General features: G+C 43.8%; 1 protein-coding gene across 2 annotated transcripts in view; it reads right to left on the reverse strand.

Annotated features, from left to right (window-relative positions):
• Mab21l3 (mab-21 like 3) overlaps nucleotides 1-2184 on the reverse strand; it is a 22186-nt gene extending 20002 nt beyond the window's left edge. The window contains exons 1-2 of one of the 2 annotated variants that reach the window (XM_021159189.2): nucleotides 1928-2184; nucleotides 1005-1275 (exon numbers count right to left, since the gene is read on the reverse strand). In XM_021159189.2, the coding sequence (XP_021014848.1) occupies nucleotides 1005-1253 (249 nt within the window). In that variant the 5' untranslated portion in view covers nucleotides 1254-1275; nucleotides 1928-2184. Of the gene's footprint in view, nucleotides 1-1004; nucleotides 1276-1919 lie in introns of both variants that reach the window. The other variant, XM_029475440.1, reaches the window with a different exon arrangement.
• Nucleotides 2185-22568: the final 20384 nt, after the last annotated feature.

The following is a 22568-nucleotide window of genomic DNA, read 5'->3' on the forward strand; positions in this document are numbered from 1 at the left end:
CTCCCCTTCCCTTCCCTTCCCTTCCCTTCCTTCCTTCCTTCTTCCCCTTCCTTCCTTCCTTCCTCCCCTTCCTTCCTTCTTCCCCTTCCTTCCTTCCTTCTTTCCTTCCTTCCTTCCTTCCTGTCTGTCTGTCTGTCTGTCTGTCTTTCTTCTTTTTTCTTGAGACAAGGTTCCACAATATAGTCCAAGCTAATCTGGAATCCACTCAATAGACCAGGCTGGCCTTTGAGCTAACAGAGAGCTGCCTGTCTCTGACTTCTGAGTACTGGGACTAAAGGTAGGTTCCACCATGCCCAGCTTACAAATGAAGTAATATTTTTTGGAGATTTTGTTTTAATTTTACATGTATAAGTGTTTTGCCTACATGCATGTCTATGCACCACAAATGTGCCTGGTGCACATGGAGACAGAAGAGGAGATTAGATTCCCTAGAACTGGAATTAAAGATGGTTGTGAGCCACCATGTGAATGCTGAAAATCAAACTTGGGTCCTCTAGAAGAGCAGTTAATGCTCTTAACTGCTGAGCCATCTCTCTAGCTCCCAAATAATATTTAAAAACTATCAGTTTTGTAGTTTAAAAACAAACAAACAAACATTGTCTTAAGTTCTTTTTGTTTGTTTGGTTGGTTTGGGGTTTTTTTTGTAGGTTTTTTTTGGTTGTTGTTGCGGTTTTGTTTTGTTTTTGTAGCTGTTTTTGAGGCAAGGACTCATGTAGACCAAAATACTCTCAGCTTCTGATCCCCATGCCTGTCACTGTGCCTGTGCCTGGCTAGTCATATCCCAGTAATCCCATTCAGATTCTCATTTTATGGAAAGAAGTCTGAAGTCTGAGGCTCAGATAATTAACTGGCCACATGGACCTCCTCAGGGTGCTGAAGGTAGCCACCCTGTGTTCCTGAGAATGAGGCATCCATGGCCTCCAGAAGTAGGGGATTCCTTCTGATCAATGGTCATGGGATGGAGAGTTAGAGGGTGTGCCCAGGAGAGGCCAGCCCTGGCTCACCTTGCTCAGCAGGCAATGGTCTAAGTCTCCCTCTGGAAGAGACTTCATGGCTTCTTGGTCAACCCCCAGTATAGCAGCAACCTTCTGCTTTCTTTCCCGATGGAGGACAAATCTGGTGGGTAGCTTTCCCAGCAACGTTACTCTCTGGATAAAACTTCTCTGGAATTGTGAACGTGGACCAGAGACTTGGCTTCTTCTGGCCTGCTCACTGCAGTTTTCCTTTCCAGCATGGAAGAATTCATCTGCCATCTTTCAGGGAACTGTAGAAAGACTAAAAAGGAGACGTGATGAAAACGAGTTAGAACTTATCCTGTTTTGTTTTGTTTTTTTCTTTATCCTGTTGTCCGGACACCAGGTGCACCTTGGTGCCCAGTACCTTATATCTACTCGTCCTTACCTTGTTGACAGTAAATATCCCTTGGCCCTCCACTCCTGAAAATTCTGCAATTGATTTACTTCCTTACCATAAACAAATAAGAAATTGCAAACAAGACGCCTGGTTTCTCATCATGCCCGGCACAAGGCTCGCCAATCAGATGAGGGCCAGGAGTGGCATTTAGAAAGGCCTGAGCTCTCAGGGACACTTGTGTATAGAAAGGCAAGCTTACATGTTCACACAGTCACACACAGGCACACACACACACATCCCACATAAGTTCACAGAGACACTTGTGTATATAGAGGTAAGCTCACACGCTCACACACTAATACAAACACACACATGAACTCACAGAGACACTTGTGTATACAGAGGCAAGCTTGCGCTCTCTCTCTCTCTCTCTCACACACACACACACAGACACAAACACTCACACAGAGAGAGAGAGAGAGAGAGAGAGAGAGAGAGAGAGAGAGTGAGTTACAAACAGGCAGATACACGCAGAGAAAAGTAGGGCAGAGAATCCTGCCTCTCACCTGCTGACCTTAGAATGTGATTTCCTTGTCCCACTTGAACGTTGGCATTCAAAATATACTCAGTATAAACAGGCCCCTTAAGAGTCTAGGACACATCTAGTTTTACCAGTAAAACTCATCCTAGAAAACAGACAGTAAGTTCCCAGTCTGTTTGGTTGGGCCTAGTTTTACTACAGGAGGGAAAATATCCCAGCAGCCTTATCTTCCTGAAGCTCGTGAGTATCACTGTCTTTGATCCGAAAGACTGACAGACAACAGAGCTGGCAGTCTAGCTCATGTCTGAGCAAGGCTTTCATACAGGCAGCTCTCCAAGCCAGCCTCCTCAAAGCTCAACCGCGGCCAATCCAGCCCATCCACTCTCTCCCGCGGCCCCATATTTGCATATCCTTCCTCCCAGACAGCTCCAAGGGAGAGCCACATCAGACCCCACCCACCTCCCTCCTCCAGGCGCTGGGTCGGCCTTCTCCGGGCTTCATCTGCCAATCCCAGGTCTTATACCAGTCCTGAAAAACTGAGGATCCACAAAGGTCCCCAGAATCCCCCTCCACGCTGACTGCCTTGACTTTCCACCTGCTTTTCCGTGTCCTGGAAATCCCCTTCTTTTTACCGCACACGCTCTGAAATGGTATGGGAATCTCTGTCCCTTGACTTCTGTTACTATAGTCATCATTCCGAATCTACCACATCAGTTTTTCACCAGTGAAACAAGAAGCTCTACCCCCTAATCTGCCTTTGGGAATTCTCTTTCCATGTTGCTTTCGTCTCTGCTGAAGTCCCCCCACCCCCACACTCACTCCCCTCCCCACACACATACTTTTATTTTCACCCTAACTTCTGCTTTTGCTGGAATCACTACTGCATAGTCCCTGTCCTACGGCAGGATCTTGCCCAATAACAATAAAGTTGCCCTGGGTTTCTGGAATCAAATGCCCACACCTTCACTCTTCTCGCTCTAACACCGTCCCGTCTCAGTCACTCGGTACTACAGATTCAAGTGTTGTATCTGAAAACTTCTCTTGCTCCAAGATGGAAAGATACTTGCCAGGTATGGAGAGGGAATTCTGAATAATTGAACTATAGGAGGAACCCAGAGAAAGAAAGGCACTGTGAACTCAGGGCAGCTGCCTGCAGATGTATTCCCAGGAGAGCCACATCTTAAGATTGGTGTGTTGTGTGAACACAGCTTAGAGTAGCATGCCCTGGTTCCTAGTGCACTGGTAAGGTTCCACAGCACAGGGCTATGGCACAGACGAAGGCTCTGGCAGCTCCTATCAGACAGGCTGAGGAAAACAGGCTTTACCGGCAGACACAGATCTCCAGTTAATGGGACAACAGGTCAGCGAACGTCTGTTGGGTAAGGGTGTGCCTGAAGCACTGTATGAGGCCACCAAGAGGGACCTAGTTAACTCAGGCTTTCCTCCATCCTCAGGAAATAGAAATCCTCATTTTTTTTTTTATAACATGCCAGTTTGAAAAATGGAAACCAGCTTTAGCCCAATTTAATCTGTAAGGACCAGGCAGGCGAGATGGCTCAGCAGAGATAAGCATCTGCCACCAAGCCGGAGGACCATCTCCCTACCTCCCAGGACCCATATGGTAGAAGGAAAGAGTGAACTGCCTCGTGTGTGCCTCCACACATACATACAAATAATAGATAGATATATGTAATAGATTTGGGGGACCAATAACATGTTTAGTGTTGGCTTTCCAAAGTATCACAATATTTTATTTATAGTCTTGTGTGTGCACACAGAGGTCAGAGGACAAGCTTGGGTGTCAGTCCTCAAGTACTTTCTACCTTTTCCACGAGACAGAGTCTTTCACTGTCTGGGAACTTTGCCCCTTGCTTCCAGGCCTTCTGGGCCCTGCCTCCCATTGCTGGATCCCAGGCACGTGCCTTTGCACCCAGCTTTTCACATGGGTCCTGGGGATCGGAACACATGCCTTCAGGATTTTGAAACAAGAACCTTATTAACTGAGCCAGTTCAAGGTTTTCAAAAATCTTAAGTCAAACCTAATATTCACTCTGAGGCATGAAGCACCCATCTTGAAAGTGATGTTTAATTGAGTGGTGAGGCCAAACAGAAGAATTCAGTCAGAGGCTCAGAGAAGTCAGATCGAATCTGTCATTTTTGGAGAGGAATTTGAGCCAGAACAGCTGAGTTGAACAAGCCATCCAGAGCCCAGGAAACTTATTCAGCAGTAACTCTCAGAGGCTGAAATCATTCTAGGCCTAGATTAGATTGAACAGAGGCTAGAAGCTTCCGGGACTCGGCCTAGGTTGACAGACAGAGGCAGTAAACCTCGGAGACGACAATCACATCAGGTGAATAAAGATTTCTTTTGCAACCTGCTTCATTTGCTGAAGGCAGAGGGCCTTCCTGTAATGTGTGGGGTCACTCTCCCATCTTTCTGTTGCACCGGATCACTTAATGAGTCATTTGTCACAGTTCCATCAAAAAGCTGTGTCTTCCTCTTGTGCTGAGGTCATTTGACATTTTGTCTGAGTTCAGAAGCAAAGGTTTCCAGACTCACACACTTGTGTGGGTGAGCAGCATCTAAAGTAAGAATAGACCATGTAGAAACAGAGTAAGATGAGACCTAGGGGCGATTTCAGGAGCATATACCCAGGGCAGGAGGCATGGCTCAGTCAGTCAAGTACATGCTCAAGGATGGGGGTTTAAGTTTGAATCCCGGAACCTATGTAAAATGCCAAATATAGTGGTCCAAGCTAGTACTGAGGAGATGGAGAAAGGCGGATGCCTAAGGCTTGCTGCTCAGCCAACCTAGCCTATCCAGGGAGCGTCAGGCCAGTGAGACACCCCTGTCTGAAAAAACAGAGTGGAGGAATTCTAAGGAACTATACCTGAGGCTGATCTCTGACCTCCACATTCACAAGAACACACACACACAGCTGACTTCAACCCAGAAGGAGCAAAGCAACAGGAGCTGTGTCTGCACCTGAGGGAAGCCACCTTTCACAGGCTAATGCTGGCAGGAATGCTGAAAAACAGCTCAATGAAAACGCACTAGGAGCCCAGAGTCCTGTTTCTGTGAAAGCTACTGCTTCATCTGGCCGTCTGAAGAACACTATACTGTTTCCTAGCTACTGCGATAATCCCAGCTCCAGAAAGAGCAGCCAGCACCCCTCACAAAAAAGAAATCGGATGCTTACTTAACAGTAATGGCTCTGCCCTGTACACAGCCGGAGGTCAGCGAGAGTGGGAAAAGCCAGGTTGCAAGGTCCAGCTGGAAAGATTGCCCAGCAGTTGAGAGTCTATATTGCTTATAGAGGACCTGGGTTTGGTCTGGTTTGGTCTGGGGCCCCTAGATTCAACAGCTTACAGCTGCCTATAATTCCAGCTCCTGGAGATCTATCGCCCTCTTCTGGACTCCTTGGGCACTACACTCACACCAGTGCGTACCTATATTCATATAATTTTTTAAAAAATTAATTGTTTAAAAAGAGAGGAAGTATGAAAAGTGATTCGGTGTAGGCTGGGGCAGGCACATTTCCCAGGTCTGTGTCCATTCAGGTACAAGATCACTACTATATTTTCCTCATTCGGTGGACTGAGTCCAGAAATCAACCCAGAGACTTTTTCCACAGAGGACAGCCATCAAAGCCGTGAAGCTCTTGTTATGGCTTGGACAACATTTTATTTGCAAATCAAATCTCTCTGCCTATTTTTTTTTGGGGGGGGGGGAATAACATTGTATTTTCATTCAAAACTCTTCCTTATCCACGATGCCACCTCTGTCACCTGAGGCTGGATATTGTTAAGTTGCTATCACCAGAGAAAGTGAGAGGGTGAGGCGAGCACCTGAGAGGAAGCAGGCACCTCAGGAAGCAGGCAGTTTTTTGCTCCTTTTTTTCTGACTCAGTCTGGTAACTGCTGACCTGCTCAGCCCAGGTTCTGGGATGCCTGAGTCAGGAGGAAACACCTGGCTGATGGAATCCGTAATTTCAGCTCTTGGACATACAGAGGAAAGCCCTCTCCCCCCTACCCCACCCATTGTTGCTTATGAACCATGACAAATCTGTCTGATTGCTTACTCTACAGAGACCAACATGAGGATATAATGGGGATAAAAGTTTCCCGTCATAGATTTATGCAAATATGGCCATTTAATCCTTGGCAAAGAATAAATAAAACCAAGCCCACTGAAGAAAAGATATTCAACCGGTGGAATGATCAACAAATGGGGAGGTGAGAGATAGGTGGTGTGAGCGATGGACCCACTACAGAAAAGGAAGTCAGCCTTTTTTAAAAGACAGATTGGGCATGGCTCACGGACCTCAGGAAAAACATAAACCCTAATGCTTGTAGAAGGAAAGGCAGGGCAAGCCCTGTGACTTTGGGTTAAACAAAGATTTCTCAGGAGTGACAATCAAATAGCGCTGGCATCATTCATTGTCAAAGGGACACGATGCTCAACAGGTGTGTGTGCACAGGAAAACATTCTCAGAGAAGAATCACTTCCACTGTTTAGCTAGCCCACCCTGTGGTGTTCGACAGCAGCCCAGGAAGAGCGGAGCTCTCTGTGGAAGAACTCACTTGTGTTTGTCGGAGCTAGCCAAGTGCATCTTAGGGGCTCCACCCACCGACCCATCAATCATCAGTTGCCCGAAGCCCAGACTGCAGTCTTTCAGCCAGCATCTTTGGATACTTTGTGTCTTACTTTCCTCTCCTTGACCCTAGGTTGGTCTCACTTGTGCTAGGGAAGCAATTCTACCACTGATCAGGTTCTATGCCCAGCCTGCCCCAGGTGTCTTACTTTTCTGAAACATATTTCTGTTACTTTCCCCACCCCCACAAGCATCAGAAGGCAGCTTTATCTTTTCCCTTTGGTCACAGGAAACTGGCTGTACCACGCGATCCCCAGAGGGCCTCTTGCCCTCTACCATCTGTCTTCAGAAGACTTAGTAAGTACTCCGTAAATAAGACTCCTGAGCTCAGGTGCTCAGCAAGGGTACAGGAAGGGGCAGGTGCATCTCCAGGACTTGCGTATTGAAGCTCACGCATTAGCAGCATGGTCTCCAGTATCCTGGTGCTGAGAGCAAGTATAGAGCCCTGAAGAGATGGACACTACTAGGAGGTCATTGTCTTAGGGAACACTGACTGTCCTTGGCTGGATTTATGTCATTCTCATAGCATCTTGGGTTGGTTTTCATGAGTGAGTTTTTACAGAAGAGCAAGCCTGGCTCCTCTCCCATACTCTGGCTTTGGGTCCCACCTTGCAACTATCATGATGCTATCTGCCATAGAGTCTTCAATCAAAGGATAAGGCCAAAAATAAGGGACTAATATGTTCTGGAACCTCCAGCACCAGAATTTAACAACTTCCTTTAAAAATTATCCAGAGTACAGTATTTTGTTATAGTGGCTTGAAATCAGACTATTCAAGTATCCTAGTTAAGACCGTACTAAGGGGCTGGAGAGATGGCTCAGTGGTTAAGAGCACTGACTGCTCTTCCAGAGGTCATGAGTTCAATTTTCAGCAACCACATGGTGGCTCACAACCATTTGTAATAGGATAGGATGCCCTCTTCTAGTGTGTCTGAAGACTACAGTGCACTCATAAATAAAATGAATATATATGTATATATATGTATATATATGTATATATATATATGTGTGTGTGTGTGTGTGTGTGTGTGTGTGTGTGTGTGAATGTACTAAAATGAAACTTTCTTCCACGTTTTCCTTTGGGACTTCAGGACTCTAGGAAGGCCCACAATGGGTGTACTGGATTCCTCCTGGGAAAGAGAACAACCTCTCAAAGCAGTGCTGGGGCCTCCCCAGAAGGGTGACCCTTCAGCTCTGACCTCCACCACTCAGAGAGCACTATGTGTGTTGTGAAACAAGTGATTGACAAGGTCAAGTGCCAAGGCAAGCGTGCTCGCCCAGACAGGCTTATCAGAGCATTTGTTCTACAGCCAATGCTAAGAAAATAAGACTTGGCCTTTGGGTGGGGTCTCCTTCAATAAACATGATCCAGGTCAACTCATCCACACAAAGGACAATGGTGGGACGCATGGAGGAGAGATGAAGGATGATCTCCAGCACCAGTCATCTGTCACGATGAAACTACTCATAGAATATAACCAGGGCAGTGTCCAATGGCAGGCACTAATTGGGACAGCTTTACTTCCTAAACTTACCGTAAAATAATCTTCAAGGTTTCTTGGGCCAGGTCTTGCCTACACTTCTTGTGGGGGTCATAGGTGAATGGAGGAGAGACAGGGACAAGCTGGTCCCCAGAACTGTAAGATTTTTGCACTGTTTTCATAGAACAACTCTCACGTCAGGAAGGGCAACATGACACTTCGTGCCCCAGTCAATGAAAGGCTATCAACAAAGTCCTACTAACAAATGATGTGTGGGCTGTTCTCATCTTCTCTAATGCGGCATCCATCATAGTCACTTCCCAGTGCATTTCCCCTATCACTATGGCAACCCCATCCATCATAAGCAACTAGAACAACAGTATCCATCAGAAGGGAAAAGGAGGCCCCTTAGCTCCAGCTCACGTGGTTTCATTTCCAACAATGACCTTGTCTGCTGGTGAATTCTGATCATATTATTACCCTGGATAGCCAGCTGCTGACACTGGAAGGCTCCAAGGACTTCTGAGCTTTTGGCACAAAGGACTGATCAGATTTCATTTTCCTTTTTAATGTCCAATTAAGAGCAGGATTATATAAAGTCTCAACTTCTGTAGTCATTCTCTGCCATAAATGAGACTACAACAGTCAAAGACAAAGACCACGCTGACTGACACAGGGCTGCCAAAGGCCCCTCCAAATGGATAGCATGGGGACGGGATACAGCTCAGTCACTCCTGCAGCTCTGTGCCCAGGCCAGCTCATATAACTCCTATTGATTAACTACTTCTAGAAGCTTCCACAAGCAAAGTATCTATTATGACCTCTTCAGGTTAATAGAGATGACCCAGTTAGAGATACACCCACTGAGGCATGGCTGAAATTACTACAGAGTTATAATAGCTTTCCACCATGGGCTGCAGACATATATATATTCTTCATATAGCTTACAACTCCAAGTTAGGGAAGAGCGCTGATCCCCCAGAAACACTATAGCTAAGGCAGACAGAAGAATACATAAATAACACTGCTGTCTGTCCTCATGGGTCTATGGATAACTTGCTTTTATTGTCCTGGTAAGTGGGTTTCACATTTGCCCCTTCAGAGCCTTAAGTCAAGTCTCTCAGGACAGCAGAAGGCATCTATATTCAGCCTTGGGACATCACTGTCACTCCACACTGAACTTGGTGCTTCACAGCAGAGTTGTCAATATAGGAAGCAGGAAGCGTCTAGTCAAGGCAGAGTCACTCAACTGCAAGGCGGATGGCAGCGAAATGTAAGTCAAATACATACGCGCTGGGCTACTGTTAGCTAGGAAGTCACGGAAGAAGGATTTACATCAAATCGTGAATGGCAGGAAGACTGATGAGACAGTTTCGAAGGGAAGGATGTTCCAGAGAAAAGCAGGCGGAAAAACAAAAGCCAATGGAGTCAGGGCATCACTCGGGATAGACAGAGACCCTCAAGACCCTCAAGACCCCCCAGACTCAGACAGACATCAGCTGTTTCCTTTCATTCGTGTTTCCTGGGTTTTATGTCATATGGATACATCAAATTACATGCAGACACATGGTGTGACATGGATGCAAAGCTGTCTAGGAGAACATGGGACTGATGAGGGGGTGATGTGGGTATGGGGGACTATGCTCAAAGTACAGAATATGTCTGTATAGAAATGTCCTTATCCAACCTACCACCATGTACAGTGAGCATACATCAATAGGAATATCTCACAAAGGTAAAAATGAAAATCACACTATAAAAATATAGTGAGAGAACAGGTAAACCTTGACAGAATGTTTTTTTTTTTTTAAATAGGAGATTAAAGATGTTTTTCTTCTTCTTTTTTTAAAATTCGATTTAATTTAATTTTATCATTCTTAGTGCTGGGGATAGAATTCAGGACCTCACACATGCTAGGCAAGTGCTCTACCACTGAGCTACATCCCTAGCCCTGAGAAATTAAAGACCTGTCAACCTGGGGGATTATTTCCTGAGTAAAGAAAATGAGCTCTGTGTGTTTTGATGTTTCTTGTTTATTCATTAATTCCATTTATATTTCAGTATTCAACTCTGTTGTAGCATTGTGACTTAATAACAGAGACTCTTGATAAACAAAACAAACCACAAACAAACAAACAAACAAACAATTACACAGTGTTTTGGCAGGCCCCAGGGGAGTCAAAGGGGACTTGAGGTCCTGTCATCTGCCGGGACCTTACCTGCTGCAACCTTCCTACACTTCCAGGACCAGACCTCATCTGTTGCCACATTTCCATGTTCCCAGGCCTGGTTCCTGCCACTCAGCCCCTGCACCAGTCTTGCCTGGTGAGTTCCTCCAGATCAAGCCTGTCCACACCATCTCCATGGGCCTAGGCCTGGATGCAGCTCACGCGCTGGCCTTGCCTAATGTAGCTTACAGCTTGTTTCCTCAGTAGATAAACACCAGCACAGAAATCCACAACTGGGCAAAAAATGCAGAGAACAGTTGCTTATGGGATGTGCTGGCATCTACAACATAATCCCTATGCTTGAGGCGCAGGGAACAGTGCAGAAGGGGGTGTAGAAAAATTGCAAGAGCAGGAAGACCTGAATGACCGCTGTGAGATAAGTGTCTTCGGGGCATGACAGAGAAGCTGCAAGCACGAAATCTCAACACTATGGTCACCTAAATGAGACCAGCATGACAACACCAACTGGACCACCATGGTGGATGGGGAAATCTCGCAAGGCTCTACCCCTAGCAAAGAGCTGCAGGCAACCAATGCCTGCTGAAAGAAGCCAACTCAGTCTTCTCTATGGTCAAGCCCTTGGATCCATTACGCTATCCCCAGGGGTCAGCCCTAAACACATGCATATGAACAACACTAAATAGACTCAGCAGGCTGTATGTACACACACACACACACACACACACTTAAAGATGAGGTCATGAGTTGGAGATGGTTTGGGGAAACATGGAGGAGGCATTAGGGGAGAGGGGGAAGGGTACTCTGAGTGAAATTCTCAAAAAATATTTTTTTTAAAAAAGTGTCATATCCTTGCAGTGGTTTGGTGGCCCCTTCCTAAAACCTTTTCCTTGAGGGGATTTCTAAACACAAGCAATCATTTAGTTTCATAACTGCCCAAACAAATGGACAATAAGACAAATGACACATTAGTAAAGAGCTTAAGAAGAAAGGTCAGGGAATGGGACACCCACAGAGTCTTTAGTAAGCATCTACCTATCTCTGAACCTAAAAGTCCATGCCTGTGTGAGCCAAACCAGTGCCCAAGGCTGAAGAGATCCAAGGAGGCCCCAAGTTCTCAATTCTGATGACTAAAGGCTCTGCACAAGCAGGAAAAGATGAAGTCAGAACTGCCTGCATCCTGGATGCTTTCAAAGTCACCAGCCAAACTGAGACCCTGTCCAGACAACCAGACCCAAATCCTCAATGAAAACAGTAAGGTTCAAGGAGGCCAGAGACCCAAACCCTGATCAACACACTAAATCTCAGTGGCTGAACTTCTGACTCCTTCAGTTGCCAAGATCTTCTGCTGTCTGTAGGAACAACAGAAATGTAAGATTCAAGTGAGAATGTATATGAGCCATTACTAACGTGGTGTATCATCACCCGAGGGGGCAGATTGTTAGAGGCTCAAAGGGTGATGGCAGAAACACAGTGGTCCCAACACTTCTCAGTCCTCAACAGAACAGGAAACAGACACACCATCCAAATAAAGACAGGGACAATCCTCTCAAGCGCCCACCATGACAAAGACAACCTTAAGACGTCTAAAAAGTTACACTTGCACGTCAATAAAAACACCGTGTGCTAAGTAATCATGGAAAGGAGGACATTAAAGAGAATAATGAAAAATCAGCAACGGAGACACTCACAGATGTGTTCACTGATCTAAGTAAGTAAAAAGGAAAAACCGACAATAAGCACCCAGAGGTCAGAGAGAGAGAGAGAGAGACACACACACACACACTGTTACGGAGGGCTACTCTGCAAAACCTTCTGGCTATCCACGTAAAACCAGAGCTAAAGAGGTGATGTCCCAGAAGGCAATTAAGGAAACAGCTCGAAAGCAGTGAGAACCTCTGTAAAGGAAGCCATTATAAACTGCACAGCTGTTAGTTTTGTCTCTGCAGAAAATGCTGAGCTCGCTCTTTTTATTCATGGTTCTGTTAAACTTTCAGGAAGTGTAAAATTCATGTAAACATGTATGTATTCTGAATAAAACACCAGAGAAACACAGAAAATATGCCCAAGCTATATCCAAACTTTATACATGGAAGGATTCTGTAAAATTTGCTGATTTTTTTTTCTCTAGAAAGTAGGAGAGACAAAATGGTCCCCATAGGGTTGAAGTAAGTCTCCTGTCTCCTCTCTCCTACAGTCCATTTCCTTTCTCCCTTACCCTTCTGCCCAAGCTGCTAGAAGCATTCGAACCTTCTGGATCCCTAAAGCCTGAAGGTTAGGATGCTCTTTCTTTTCTGAGATTAAGCACAAGACCTACCTTTAGGTGAGCCATTCTGCTGAGCTCTCAGCTCTAGCCCAGGATGGCTCATTTTATTGGTGGAGACAAAATGAGTAGTTGTACTGGCTGGTTTTGTGTGTTAACTTGACACAGGCTGGAGTTATCACAGAGAAAGGAGCTTCAGGTGAGGAAATGCCTCCATGAGATCCAACTGTAAGGCATTTTCTCAATTAGTGATCAAGTGGGGATGGCCCATTGTGGGTGGTACCATCCCTGGGCTGGTGGTCTTGGGTTCTATAAGAAAGCAAGATGAGCAAGCCAGGGGAAACAAGCCAGTAAGTAACATCCCTCCATGGCCTCTGCATCAGCTCCTGCTTCCTGACCTGCCTGAGTTCCAGTCCTGACTTCCTTTGGTGATGAACAACAATGTGGAAGTGTAAGCTGAATAAACCCTTTACTCCCCAACTTGCTTCTTGGTCATGATGTCTGTGCAGGAATAGAAACCCTGACTAAGAGAGAAGTGAACAAGTGGGGGAAAGAAAATGCTCAGCACATTCAAAACTAGGTAAGGCTAGACCATTATGTCACTCTGCTTCATGTATCAAAATAAATTCCAATGAAACCAAGAAGTTAAACATAAAACTGGAACTAGGAGAAAGAGATGCGCTCATATGCATGGGGGTCTTCCGTGGTCAGTACCTCAAATTTCTGATAAAAACTAAAAACGTCAACAGTTAGGGAGGGGTGGCACAAGCCTTTAATCCCAGGACTCTGGAGGCAGAGGCAGGCAGGTCTCTCTGAGTTCAAGGCCAGTCTGGTCTACAGAGTGAGTTCCAGGACAGTCAAGGCTACACAGAGAGACCCTGTGTCAAAAAAAAAAAAAAAAAAAAAAAAAAAAAAAAAAAAAACAAAAAAAAACAAAAAAAAAAACAAAAAGCAAAATGAAACAAACAAAAAGCATAAAACTTCAAAATTAGGAACCATGAATTTGAAGAAATAATCTTCAAAGAAAAAATAGAAATAGACCATATTTCTAGGCATCAATCATATGCAAGGTAAGTCCTAACATTAAGGCAGCCCCTTAACCACCCAACAGACACCCCCACCACAACTGATAATTTGACAAAGACCGGGAGATTTTCCAAGTGTTCAAAAGATTGTGAAAATTCTGCCTTCATATATTACAAACAGGAGTATAATCTTGTATAAATGTTTTCATTATAACTTACTAAATTTTGCCTACTGACCCAATAAGTTATCAGAAGGAAAAAAATAGGCGGGAGACTGTCTGCGCACCTCATTTATATGAACGAAAACTAGACAGGAGCTGAGTAAGTAACCGTTGGAGATTGGCTAAATAAATGACAACACGTCAGGTAGTAACACTCTGTAGCCTTTAAAAACATGGTTTGGAAAAAGACAATTTACTACTAAAACGTTTTCGTGAGAAACGTCACAGAAGCTTTGGAGTGACTCTCTCTGGCTAGTAAGGTTGCCCCGAGTTTTTCTTTGTTTTGCTGGGACAGGATCTCTCCTTTAGCTGAGAGATGGTGGCTTTAAATCATAGGTCCTCAAACTGTGGGTCACAACCCTAAGGGGTCATGTATCAGATGTCCTACAGATCAAACTGTTGCATTACGCTTTACAACAGTAGCAAAGTTACAGTTATGAAGTAGCAACAAAATAATTTAATGGCTAAGCGTTACCACAACATGAGAAGATGTATTAAAGGGTCGCAGCATCAGGAAGGCTGAGAGCCACAGCTTTGAACTCTTTAAGTATCCCAGGCTGGGCTTGAACTTGCCACCTGCCTGCCTCAGCCTCTCCAGAGGTAGGATTAGTCATTTATAACACCACGCCTCATTAGGGTTTTTAATGTTAGCTTTTCTTGTATTCCCCAACATAATGTTTTTAATAACCAACAGTTATCATTTTAAGAAAAAAAAAAGATATTATAAATCACAGAACCCAGTATTCCAAGATGGTGGCATTGAGAGGGCTCAGAGAGACATATAAAGCAGAAAGAAAATAGCGTATAGGAGAGCTATAAGGAGAGAGAGAGGGTGTGAGAACTAGCAGCCTGCCTATCAACCCTAAAAGTGATACACACAGCGTGCAACACACTTTGTCACCTAGGGCTCCCTTGGGCTACTGTAATTTGAGCAAGGGCAACATTCTTCCCAGGCACACTTGTAAGCAGAGAGACAGGGAGAGAGAGAGAGAGAGAGAGAGAGAACACCTTTACCTTTTTCTCCTCTGCAGAGCAGGCCTCAGCCAGTGTGCCTGATCTTCTCCTTCTCTGCTGAACATATGCTCACTCACATAGATGCACTCACGCACATATATATATATATATATATATATATATATATATATATACACATACACACACACACACACACACACACACACACAGAGCCCATGAGGGAGCCCGCTGTACCAGCTTATCCCCCACTTACCACCGTACCTTCACGGGTCAGTAGTCCTTTGCTGGAGGAAGTGTTTTTGTGTGTATGTGTGTAACCCTCCACCCCTCCCATCAGAGGCAGCAGCCAGGCCCAAGATTCTTCAGAAAAAAGGGAGGGGCAGTCAGCTCGCCCCAGGGGGCAGGTGGTTTTACAGACAGTCCTTCCCAGAAAATGACAGGTTTTCCAGGACCATAAAGAAAAGGGAAATGACCTCATAAATGTCACATTTGCTCAGTTACATTATTAGTTGGCAAATCATTACTAGTGGCTCTAATCAAAGTAAAAGGCCACTTTAAATATATATAAAAGAAAAACAACAACAACAACAAAAAACCACCAAAGCTCTAAGACTGCTGGGGCTTTACCCTTGGGCCTTTTTCATAAGCTAAGCACAGAATCTGTCACTGAGCCATACCCTATTTTATATTATTTTATTGAGGATGGCTTGCAGCTGCTAGATTCAAGTGATCTCTCATCTCAGCATCCTCATTAATTGCCACGGTAGGCATGAAATGCTGGTCTAAATGAAAAGCATATTCAAAAGCCATCACTTTAAAAAAAAATATGTGTCATGACTGGGCAGTGGTGGTGCCGATCTTTAGTCCCAGCACTTGGGAGGCAGAGGCAGGCAGATCTCTGAGTTCAATGCCTTTAGAAAAAACAAAAAACAACAACAAAAAAAACCTCGTTGACAGATCCCGAGTGACACACCTTATGGTACACCCTGCTATGTGAGATATTTATAATTATCAAAGCAGATTCACAACTTAAAGACTATTAATGTTTTCTGTTGCAGGTGAGGAGAAGGAGGAACCACTGCAGTCTAGAGACATTATTTTTACAGGTTCAGTTACTAAGAGTTCAGGAGGCACTAAAGTGTCTTTAGAAAATATTTTGAACTGTTCCAAGGTTAAACGGATACTGACCACAAAATAAATGGATGCCCTGTGCCATGTGAAGCAGTTTTTGATGGCCTCTGAAAGGCCATACTGTCTGCCCTGGGTTACTAAGTGTTCTGAGGAGAGAAAGGAGAGACATTTCTAAGAGCAAATGTTCCCCCTTACATTTCTTCTCCATAGCATGGGGTTTAGTCTTGATGAAAGTGCAGGGGTCAGGCTGGAGAAATGACTCAGTGGTTAAGAGCACTGACTGCTCTTCTGAAGATCCTGAGTTCAATTCCCAGCAACCACACGGTGGCTCACAACCATCTATGATGAGATCTGATGCCCTCTTCTGGGGTGTCTAAAGACAGTTACAATGTACTTATATATATATAAATAAAGAAATCTTTTAAAAACATGCTAGGGTCATTAGAAGTTATAGATTTCTTCAAAATTCTAGCCAACATTTCTAACATCTGATTTCTCAAGCGAATTGTCCCCTCAGAAAGCAAAGGTTGCTGCTATTAGCCCATTGCCCAGACTCAGATAACTGAGGTCTTCCTTTCCTTCCTGAAATATGTCAGCTCCTTCTGCTGTCTTCCCCATGTCCTAAGCACACAAACCCAGTCAAGTCAGAGACTGGGAAGTCTCACTCACACCTTGAGATGCCTGTCTCATTGATTTTTGACTGTCCCAAGGCCACTACAAAATCTTAGTCCTCACATTACTTGAATGGACTCAAATGTAATGTAGGTTAACAGTGTCCCCAAAGTGATTAATAAGAGCAACCCCTAGAGACAGCCCAAAAGTCAGCCATTGCTGTAGCAACGTCTTACTCTCCACGGCCGGTTAACGAAGGCTCAGACTCCTGACAGGCCATGTAAATGAATATATAAATATCTTCCTCCACTGACTTAATACTTAAGAGAAAATAAACCCTCATGCTTCCTGAAAACATGGGAACCCTTAGCTGACCTGAGTCCTACATGCTAGCCCTGCTCAGCAGCCTTCTGTTCTAAGAGCCAGGCGTGATGTGGAGATGCTGCTAACAGTCTCTCAAACAGCATTGCTCCTGCTTGAATTTTCTCTCTTCCCCAGGAGGCAGAAGCAAGTACTTGTGTGAGCCTTGCCATCCTCCAAACAGGTCTAGACTCAGCACTGCCACCCATGGCTGTGACCCTGGGAAGGTCCCCGGTTTCCATGTTTTCATTCACCTGACAATTTTAAGAACGATATGGCAGAACCCTGGATGGTCTTATCATGCTAGCATGGAGTCGGAACCCTCTGAAAAAGTACTGTGCCAGGTCTCTTCACTAACCAAAGCCCAAAGAAAGATGAGTTCAGGGGAAAACCAAGCACACATCTGCCAGTGCAGCACATGTTCCAGTGAGACCCGGGATTCGGCAGATGCTCAAGAAATCACTGAATAAATATGATTCTTCCTGATGCTCGAGGGTACTAGAAGCTACTTGGGTCTTCTGGTCATTTATACATGTCCATACATGAGTAAGCTTCCAGCTCCAAGAAGCAGGCTGGAACACGGGAGACAAGGTTTATCATCCCTGTACCCCTTACTGCTCACATGACAGCGTCACGGGATGCCAGCCAGCTGGGGGTACTGAGCTTGTTCTACTTATTCCATGTGACCTAACCTCCCTCCCTCCCTCTAGTTTTTCCCCCCTCAGGCTCACCCTAGGGTGGCAGCTGCATAAGGCCCCTCCTTGCCATCCCGGGTCAGCTGACTCTGTGTCTAACCCTTCCCTGCCCTATAATCAGGACTGGAATGATCATAAATTCCTTCCCTGTGAAAGTGAGTCTGTGAAACTGGTGCTGCAAAAATCTTGCTGAGTCAGCAGTGTGGAGCTCCGCAGCACAGAGGAATCAAAGATGTCTCAAAGATGTTCTGGGGCCCGTTTACTAAGGGGCCTTTTTTTTTTTCTTGAGGTGTGACTAGATGAAAAATAACCACAAGGGCTTATCAAGTGTTCTCTCAGGCCACACTTCCAGCTGTTTTCATTCTTCTGACTATTCTAAAGTTATCTGTATTTAGGTTAACCCATAAAAGCCAGCTTTTGAGGACTAACGAAGAAATCTAAATACTGATTTAATAGGGGTGATTTTTAAAAATTTATTTATCTTCAGATGCCTGGAAAATATATCACAATATTTGCAATTATTTTGCAAAGAATAAATTGACCCAACTGACAGTATTCCTGAAACTCTGACATGCTATTTCTATTAGAGAGTTATTAAAGAGACACAAATGATACAACATTGATGCTTAGATCCAAAATTCCTCCAAAGAACACCTTCACAATGCAGCGGCATTGAGGACAGAAAGAAGATCAATTAAACACACACTCAGACACATACACACATATCATGTGCACCATACATACAACCACACATACAACATTCCTACTTCCTGAATATCACACATAAACCACATAGACAACATACACGTATGCATATATATTATATACACACATTCACACGCATACTATACCATCTACACACCACATATATACAAAACACACATTTACAGACAAATATCCACTATACATGCCCCTTATACATATTACATATACCATTCACACACATACCACACTCTCAGATAACTCCACATCACACATACAGATACTGTAGGCAAACATATATACACATACTCCATCTCCACAGAGCCTATGGGCTAGTAATGAAGACATCGTTCTTTTAAGTTACAAAGTTAGCACTAGCATAGACAAGTATACGCTGCCTTAAGAGAACCTAAGTAAACAGTGAACCACAGAACTGACCTTGCTAAGGCAACTGCCGAGCATTAGGAGACAAGTGGAGCGGCTGAGGGCTAGTATGGGGGCTAGTTCAGTGGTAGAGTGCGTGCTTGGCATGCAAGAGGTGCTGGGTTCAAGCCCCAGCATCCACACCATGATAAAAGTACAGCGAATGAAACTCAGAAATCAAGACTTGTTAGTTACAAAGGTGTTGTGGACAACTCAGCTTATTCTTTCAAACAAGAGCCACACTGGCTCTCAGTGGGGACCATGGCTTAGCCACCAGGTAGAGAAGATCAATGCACAGAGATTATGGCTGCTATTCATGGTCTCTGTCTGCCTTCTCTGGCCAGTTAATCATTCCATTAAATTTACAATATGTTGAGCTACGAGATCAATAATAGTTGATCCACAGGTTCTTTCTGCTTGATGTCTTAATGACACATACTTCAAGAGATGATAGGCTCAAGTCATTCACATTCCAGTCCCCTGAAGCTGCCTTAACTTTGATTGCAAGAGATACTTCTGAGCTGTGATTAGGGTTAAGGCCTTCAGATGGGAAGATTAGATGGAATTCTTTGGCCAGACTGATGATTACACAGGGGCCAGTTCTTGAGGGAGGCAGGAGAACAGAGGGGGAATAAGGCTCTTCGGTGATCGGGAGTGATGACATCAGAGCCAAGGAATACAGCAGCCAGTACTTCTTGATTGTCTGTCAGCAGGAATGCTTTCCAGATTCTCTGTTGCAAACTTCCTTCCCTCCCTCCGCTGCTGCCCTGCCACTTCTCCATCCTGGGAACTTCAGAATCAACATTTTGTTCTAAGTGCTGTATCAGAACAAGCATAATATTATAGACATGCCAACCCATTTGGGGTCACTGTTTGGATAGTTTGTGTTCTCAAAGAAATAGGGGTGGCATGTGAGGCTCTAAAGCATTTGGTGACCCTGGTTAAATTTTTCCCCCTTCTAGAATTGTCCTCAGGGTATTGAGTTAGAGACCTTGATGACAACCTCAGGGTATTAGGACTTTGTGAAGGGGTTGTTTGGCAGATGGCCCTCCAGGTGTAGGCGATATCCTTTTCATTCAGATATGCAGGCCTGGTGCCTGCTGCACAGTGGGGGCACGCTAGCATCTACACATGCTGAAATGCATCTGTAATTACAAAAGTGGCTGTAGGAAGCGATGGGAATCTGATATGAATATGCCCACCAAGAACAGCACAGTGTCGGCCATCCTGAAGGACCCCTCTGAAGGGACAGATAGCTACACCAACTCCTGAGTGTCCGTAGAGGTATCTGCACATGTCTGATGCTTCTTCCTCAGGTGAGCCTCGGGTCCTGCAGGGCATCTCCTCACTGCCCTGCCCACTCCTCTGCTCTTGCATTGGGAACTCTTTCATTAAATTCTTCTCTAAGCTGAGTGTATGTGTGAATGTTTGCATGCCATACACAGCCATTTAATTCCATTTCTTCACTTTATTCTCTGAAGCAGAGATTCTGAAGAGCTAGTTTTATTCACAACCAACTATTCTACATGGTCTAGACAGAGGTCTTTTAAATAAATCTTCCCTTACTATTTCTAACACATAAGCTTTTCTAAGCTTTATAAGTGTTAGAATTGTCCACATGTTTCTGCAAATGCAAGGCTCTCTTTTTAGGAGAAATTCAGGTCACCATGTGGCCTCATGGGTAGACTTCTTTATGGAGAAAAGGAACACCTCTTCATGTGGTGGAAATAAGCCCAGGACTTTTGTATTTGTGTAACATAATAGTAATTCTTCTGATTGGAAAATATGGCACAGGAAGGAGAGAACTTCATTTAGTAAGTACTCCAATCACTCTTTAAAAAAGAAATAACTTTATTCTTTGATAACTTTATATGCCTCCCAGGTCCTCTTTATTTCCCCACTTCATTTTCCTTCCTTTAAAAAAGTTAGTAACCTGTCCACTCCAATTTGTGCTATTTGTATACTTCTGGAGAGGTGGTAGGGCATCACTGGAACACGATAGATCTTCCAGAAACCACAGCTTTAGAGAAAACCGCCTTCCTCTCCTCCAGAGCCACTCACTCTTGAGACCTTCCCACCTCAGTATTAAAACATTTTTTATTCCATCCTGTGCATATAGAGTATATACATTCTCTGAATTGTCCATGTATATATACATGGACAAGATATATATATATATATATATATATATATATATATATATATATATTGTTGTACAATTAACAGTGGGACTTCTTTGGACACATCTCTTTGCATGTATGTGTACTTGGTAGGAGCTATGACAGCATGTCTTCTATAGCTGCACACTCTGACTTAATGTATTGTGAATCATCCCAGAATTGTCACCAGCATTCTTTTCTCTTCAGTGAATCAGTATGGTGTAGATATGGGTTATCTGTGTGTACATTCAAATATGTTGTCACTGCAAAATTAGTACTTATGTTACACTAAAAAGTTGAAGGAAAAAAAATATTCCATGATTATAGAATTTGCATTTCAACCTGACTTGCTAAGAAAATGTTTGAACAATTTTATGCTTATATCATGATGTCAGTAAATTCTTTTTTCTTCAGTTTCAATCCTTGGTAGTCTGACTCATTTTTCTGAATTTTTTTTTTTTTTGGTGCCACTTACCTTTTTTGATTAAGATTACAATTCCTAATTTTGTTATCTTAGAAGTCTGGTTATTTTCTGTTTTTTTTAAGAATGTCTTAACTAATTTTTAAAAAAATCCTTACTTTCTGATGTGAATTCCAACATTATTTCATGCCTATGTAAAATGTTATTTTAATTATCATTGCCACTGACTATCAACATCCCCAGTAATACTGCTTGAAAGAAATCAAATGGTCCACCGCTATGAAGCACAGCCATAAAAAGCAGCTCTCTACCTTACTTCCATATTTTAATTTCTGCATTTGATAGACTGAGGCTAAATTGCTTCAAGAAACATAGCTGCAAGGGAGGCCAGGCAGTGTACATTTTTAGCCCAAAGCTTCTGCAATACAAGGAAAATGGTGTATTTCAAGTAGGGTTACAACTTATTAATGGCCCATAAAGTTTACTTATGTCACAAATGACAATAAAAATGAAACAAAACTTGAATTATATTTTATGAAAGTTATAGACATTTATTTTATATTTTACGCATATTTACATATCTCTAAGGGGAGAGAATATATAAAAGCATTTCTTAGGCTGAGGAACTGGTTCAATGTGTAAAGAGCCTACCATGCAAATATGAGGACCTCAATTAGGATCCATGTAAAAGCTGGATGCATCCTTTGTAGCCCCAGTGCTCAGGAGTGGAAGCCAGTGGGTCTTGGAGCCTACCTGGCCAGCCATTCTAGCCAGAAAGGAGCTCTAGATTCCATGAGAGACTGTCTCAAAAAATTATGTGGAGAGCAATAGTGAAAATTTTTCAACATCAACTTCTGGTCTCCTCACACAGAAGTACACAGGCACAAATGAATACATACATTTTTAGAAATATTGTGTATCTGGTGTGTGTGTGTAAGATGTATGTATGTGGGCATGTGCATACCACAATGCATGTGTGGAGACAGATAAAAAGAGGTGTGGAGTCAGTTCCTTCCTCCCACTTTTATGTGGGCTCTGGGGACCAAACTAAGGCACCAGGCTCGAATTTGCACTGCAAGTATCTTTACCCACTGACCTGTCCTATTGGCTCCATAACAGTTTTGTCTTTTTTGTTGTTGTTGATTTTTGGTTTTGCTTTTTTTTTTTTTTTTTTTAAGATTTCTCTGTGTAACAGTCCTGGCTGTTCTGGAACTCACTTTGTAGATCAGGATCCATAACAATTTTAACTGTGGATCAGGATCAAGTAGTCCGCAGACTATGGTCCCAGGAGATGCAGATGCTGTGTGCCACTCACCATATCTACACCACCACCTCTTATTTCACTAAGGAAGCTTTTGTGGAAG

The sequence above is a fragment of the Mus caroli genome, chromosome 3 (genome assembly GCF_900094665.2).
Source record: "Mus caroli chromosome 3, CAROLI_EIJ_v1.1, whole genome shotgun sequence".
Lineage (NCBI taxonomy): Eukaryota > Metazoa > Chordata > Mammalia > Rodentia > Muridae > Mus > Mus caroli.